The sequence below is a fragment of the Trachemys scripta genome, chromosome 1 (genome assembly GCF_013100865.1).
Source record: "Trachemys scripta elegans isolate TJP31775 chromosome 1, CAS_Tse_1.0, whole genome shotgun sequence".
NCBI classification, from domain to species: domain Eukaryota; kingdom Metazoa; phylum Chordata; order Testudines; family Emydidae; genus Trachemys; species Trachemys scripta.
This window is the reverse complement of record NC_048298.1, coordinates 155,282,959-155,289,051: the sequence shown is the minus strand read 5'-3', so window position 1 is coordinate 155,289,051 and position 6,093 is coordinate 155,282,959. Positions and strand designations below refer to the sequence as shown.

The window sequence follows — 6,093 nt, the reverse complement described above, 5'->3', positions numbered from 1 at the left end:
GAGCCCTCCCGATTTTCCCGGACATGCCCGGCTTTTGGGGATTTCCCCCCCGGACGGGGATTTGAGCCCCCAAAAGCCGGACATGTCCGGGAAAATCCGGACGTATGGTAACCCTACTTTAATGATCACCACTGTTTAGAACCTCAGTTTGATGTCTCAAATAAATGATAACGTTTTCAAGACTACAATTCCCCTAACAGAATGCTGGTGCTCACTATTTAAATAGCATTGAAAACATTTATAGCGCATGTGTTTATAAAATCTTCAGGACAGGGCTGTTGTCTTTCTGCCGAGCAGAATGGGGCCCTGATTCTGACTAAAGGGCTTCTAGGTGCTGTTTTAATATACATATTAAACAAGCTGATTATCTTAAAGGTATTAGAGAGACAAGGTAGGTCAGGTATTACCTTTTATTGGACAAACTTCTGTTGGTTAGTGAGACAAGCTTTTGAACTTACACAGAGCTCTTCTGAAGAAGATATTACCTCACCCACCTTGTCTCTCTAATATCCTGGGATTGACGCAGCTACAACACCACAATTTTCCCTCTGTGCCAATATAAAAACATAATGGTTGCTTCATCCATTCAAAATAGAAGGTAGTGACTTTTATATTCTTTCTAAGACTTTTCTTTAAAGCTCACTTAAAAAGGACTTGCTTGCTTGCTTTTCATACGGTAATTTACATTTCTGCATAGTCTTTTAATGGATATGCTTTTTTTCATGGGACCTGGTGTATTTGAAAGCCCTCCACAAAGGAAGCTGATGTAGAGAAGTTTTTAATTCTGCAAAATGATTGCAAGATGCTTGCTATTTAAGATTTCAAATAGTTTTCTTGATATTGCTTAGTAAATACTTCATTACTTAGATGTTTTGCATAACCATCTTCTAAAATATCCATATGCTTTAACCTCTGCTATAAATATACTAATCCAGCATGCTATGTACATAAAAGTTTTCAATTTAATTTGAATTAAATGACAACTGTTTGTTAAATCATGCTATGCTATAATTGGAAAGTTGTCTTTGTAGTGGTTGTAATTCCATCCTTTGGAATTAATAAGTTTCAGAATGAACGGATTCCATTTACTTCAGGTTTCCAAAAGACAACCTTGTATGGAGAATATAACTTAGTGTTTGAGTTATTCCTTAACCATTCATTTCTAATAGCCAGCAGTTGTTCATTCCAAACCTGTTTTAGGATTGCTGTTGGATCTGTGTTAGAAAGGAAGTGAATGTAGTCCACTCATTAGAGTAAATTCTATTCCTAGCACTGCCACTGACTCACTGTACACCTTGGCACTTAACCTCTCTGTGCCTCAGGCTATCTATTTATAAAATGGGAATAATACCTGCTTCACTATAACGTTCAGCTTAATTGCTGACTTCTAAGGGAAAATGTATCGATCAGGTATATTTTGAATGACAGCCCTTTAGAATTCTTTAATATCAAGAAAGTAGGTTGCATATGGTGAAATATAGTATATGTTGTTTGTCTCTGACACCTATCACTGTGATATCTAAGTACCAAACACAGCAATTTATTTAGCACTGAAAATTTTAAAAATGCCTCTCAATTTTTCACTTTTTCATTGTTCCAGAGGAACAATATATATATCACAAACATTGTGATGGTATACATTCTGAGGGAATTCAGGTAAAAATAATGAGAGGGGAGAAATCGCTAATTCTAGAACAAACACACACACACTCTCTCTTTCTCTCACACTCACACCCCCACCCATCACCTCTTCTTCTTTTACTCAGCTGCGATTTCCACTGCCTTGGACCTTTGTGCAGTCAGTTACACCTGTGGAAAGTGGGTGTAACATGTTACAACTGGTATGAGTGAATGGAGCAGTCTGACTTCTGCACTCACTTTGCTCAAATGTAAATGACTACCCAAGGTGCAAGGTAGAGGAGAATCAGGACCCTTGTGTATACATTTATTGTATCTCCTTAGCATTTCACGTATATGCTCTGTGCAAAATGGGTTTAAAGCTGTGTGCCTTTCAGAGCCCTGCCTATGATCTGGCCTTTTTAATGCACTGTTATGTCATTGTCCACATTGCTCTGGGGTGCGCTAATAAATATAAATGTAAAATCATGCTTTGCCCTCTTTACGTTATTTATAAATGAGAGGAAAAATTCATCTGGCTCGGTGCATTTTTGCTATTGTTACATACTTAAAGGTTGATTTAAATATAGTTCAGACTCATCTTGTCTGCCAGCATCTGCATGAGCACTGAAATGCCTTGTAGAGCCCCAGGCTTTAGGGCTCTGAGGAAGATTTACACGTTCTTAGCATCCTACAGTGAGGCACTGAAGTTCTTCACTCGGGCTCCTTGAGCTCCTCAAAATGCGAGACCCCCTTGGCTCTCTAATATCCCTTTGAAGGTGTTTTTTCCTCTCCCCCAAATATACTTGTCTGCCTTCCTCCACTCCTCAGAGACCCTCACATGACAAGCCTGCTTCCTCACTCTCACCCACCAGCAGGCGTGCTTGCATGGTGCCGCTTATCCCTGCTGCTTCCTAGACTGGTAGCAGCAGCTGATGGGACATGTTTAAAAAGTAGGAAGGGAACAGAAGGGGTGGCTCACTGCAGGGGGAAATGAAGCTATTTGGCATCATTACCCAGGCAGCAAGAGTCCTGATTTATCCCTGCCTCTTAGCAGCCTAGGAGGCCTCTTTCTCCCCGGCACAGACTTTCTCCCTCTCACCTTCTGCTAGTGAACCATAGTCGTTTATTAAATTAGCCAGTCCCCAGGCGTTATCTGCTTTGGGATTAGCTAGTTTCCTAAGGGTTGAAGGCAGCATGGAAACAGAAGTGTCCGTGATTGAGGCTGCCTGCTCAGAGGCTGAAATGGTTAATTGAAATATACGAATATACAATTAACTGAAAATTCAGCTAGAGATTTTTTTTTTTTTTAAGAATCCAAGGTGGCTGACGCATCAGTGTGTGTGGCAGGAAAGAAAGGCCTGTTTAAATGCCTCTGACTCTCTGTGTCCAGATGGAAGTGCAGTTTAAGTTTAGTATTTTTAAGCTCAGAATCTAACAGGATACTCATATTCCACTAAAATTTTATATGGATGTGAAGATATTGAGAGACATGTCAGCATTTTAAAAAAACAGGGAATTGAGTTACGAAGAGAGTGAGGGCTGGAGATTTAAAAGGACCTGTGCTATAGAGACATTGGTGGAGTGAGAAGAAAACGCATGTGTTGCAAATCTTCAAAAAGAATTAAAAATGGTCTGCCTAAATGACATGATTACTTCAGCAGGTTTTAGGCAACATGAAGTTTTTAGTCAAGAAAAAACCTCCAGGTTTGGGTTCAGATTGGAGCTGCCAGAATTAGTCTGTCTCTCTGTCTCTGTCTTTCTCTCTCTCTCTCTCACACCACTCACACCCCCACCCCCAAAACGGTATCAAATTTAATTGTATTTTGTTCTTTAGATACTTTTCTTCCATAATAGTCTTTCTAAAATTGCTTTGATAGTCATATTTTTTGCCTCAGATTTACATATGTTACATTATTTGTCTTGCAACTTTCTAGTATTGTACATACTTTGATTTTAATTATGGGCCGTATTCTTCAATAATACTGTAAACTGAGTTTTGTAAAATAAGTCTGAATTCTTGATTTTACTTATTCCTCTCTCTTACTGGTAACTAAATTTCTTGAAATATTGCTAATCACCTAATCCTACAAGTATTTCACACCCCTTTCTCCAGTAAGCTCAATCCTGCCTTGTATTGTCTTTTTATCATTAGCATTTATATAGCACTTTTCATCTTCAGTGTCCTTTATAAAGACAAAATAATCCTATCTGCTGTTTTTCTCATCAGCATGTTGTGTAGAAAATAAGCAATGTTTCCAGCACAAGATTAAACCCAATCTTTTAATGTGAAATCTGAATAAAATTACTCTCATCTATTTGTTACATTAACCCCACCATCTTTCTAGAAAAATATTTCCTGGAGCTTGTCTGACTTAACAATAGATTTCCCATACTGATGCGTTCAGAAAAGCTTGTTTAGCATTAAAACTGAGTCAGGAAATGCATCTTGAAAGATCAACATAAATGACAGGTTGATCCGTTGAAGATGTTTAACGTGCTCTGTGGGATTACAATCCAGATATTCTCTCTGTATAAAATTGAATAGCGGTATAACTTTGATAATGAAATTATTATGCTCCTTTGCATTACAAGATATAGCTGGAAGATTTGAAAAAAACAAAATGCTATTGCCACCAGTATAAATAAACTGGAAAATGTTATTGCCATAAGCTTTCTCTAATTACATATCATTGGAGCACTATTTATTGTCAGTAGAACTTTTCAGAATTCTTTTCAAAGGATTGAAAGCCTAAAAAAAACACCACAAATGTTCCACTCAAAGCATTTTTGCTGTATGCCATCTTGTATTCAAGCTTCTTAGTGTAGCCTCAGCAAGGATAAAGGGGTTTGGGCAAAGTACCAAGTTTACTTGAGTCCTAACCCCTTGACTCTGAAAAGATTAGAAGCTGTAGTTATTAGCTCTTTGCATCAGCACATCATGATTCTTAGCGGCAGTGTTAACTGTGAAGGTTAACATTCCTATGAAGCACTGCAGACAGGCTGTAGCATACCCAGCCAACATCTGAAATGTGTGAACTGTGATATTTGGGGAGAAAAAATTAGGGATCTTTTTCTCACCACTGAAATTTATTGGACCTATTAATTTTTTGGGGGGGACAGAATGAGGAAATAATGATTTTCCTATGTAGCAAGCACCCTTGACATGCATGAAATAAACTACAAATGACTGAAATATGTTCTCATGATGTACAAATGAGTGCTAGTTTCTCCTCTTCAGGTTTATTTGGTGAGAGTGTTCTTTTACATAGTTTACTGATTTGTGCAATTTCCTGAATAAAACTGACTAAATCCTTCTTGGTGATATTAATAAAATCTCATTGTTGAGAGTAAATGACAATTAAAATTCAGATTTAATTGTTACCACTTATGCTGTTTTTATACTTTTTTGCCTAGTTTGGACAATACAAATATAGACTAATCCAGGGGTTCTCAAACTGGGGGTCAGGACCCCTCAGGGGGTCACGAGGCTATTACATAGGGAGTTGCGAGCGGTCAGCCTCCACCCCAAAATCTGCTTTTGCCTCCAGCATTTATAATGATGTTAAATATATTTAAAAGTATTTTTAATTTATAGGGGGGGTCGCACTCAGAGGCTTGCTATGTGAAAGGGGTCACCAGTACAAAAGTTTGAGAACCACTAGACTAGTCACTTCCACTTTCAGATTCTTACTGCATTATTAACACAAGGCTGCACTATTTAGTTGTGAACACTTCTGGCAAATGTTCTATTACAGTTTCCACCAGAATTTCAAAGCTGAAGAAAGGAATTAATTAAAACAGTCCTCTTAATACGCTTCATAAAACTTGGTTTTGAGTTCTCCCTTAACTTGAGGCCTGAACTACTGAGCACTGCCTTGTTACATCATGTTTAAACCAGTTTGTAGTGATTGTCTCTCTGGTTTTTTTTAAACAGATGGTTCACAAGCACCAGCCCGACCCCCTAAACCACTTCCTCGCAGGACTGCACCAGAAATCCACCACAGGAAAGCATACAACTCTGACACCTCCTTGGAAAATGTGGATGCAAAAATTGCAAAACTTATGGGAGAGGGCTTTTCTTTTGAAGAAGTGAAGAGGGCACTTGAAATAGCCCAGAATAATGTTGATGTGGCTCGTAGTATTTTAAGAGAATTTGCCTGCTTTCCTCCACCAGTCTCCCCACGTCTCAATCTATAGCAGCGTGCAAGTCCCTGCAGCAGATGAATTCCATGGGGGGGGGTGTGTGTGTGTGTGTGTGTAACTGAGAGCAAGAGACAATTTGAGAGAGAAGTTTTCTTCTCTTGTCATCCTTAGAAGAGGGTCTGTTTCCAGTAGTTTATCAGAGGAAGATGGCTACTCTGATCAAGACTCATAGATGGGCTGAGGCTTCTGTATTTTTGCTAGCCATACTTTTAAAATCAGGGTTGAACTGACAAAATTATTTTAAGAAGTTTACTTCCCTTGAACTTTGAA

The 6,093-nt window shown here is 38.5% G+C and overlaps 1 protein-coding gene across 5 annotated transcripts in view; it reads left to right on the top strand.

Moving 5' to 3' along the window:
- Positions 1–5,860, top strand: part of CBLB (Cbl proto-oncogene B) — a 194,667-nt gene extending 188,807 nt beyond the window's left edge. For all 5 annotated transcript variants that reach the window (XM_034790499.1, XM_034790511.1, XM_034790493.1 and 2 more), the window contains one exon: positions 5,555–5,860. In XM_034790499.1, coding sequence (XP_034646390.1) covers positions 5,555–5,817 — 263 coding nt within the window. In that variant the 3' untranslated portion in view covers positions 5,818–5,860. The remainder of the gene's footprint in view (positions 1–5,554) is intronic.
- The last annotated feature ends 233 nt before the right edge of the window (positions 5,861–6,093 follow it).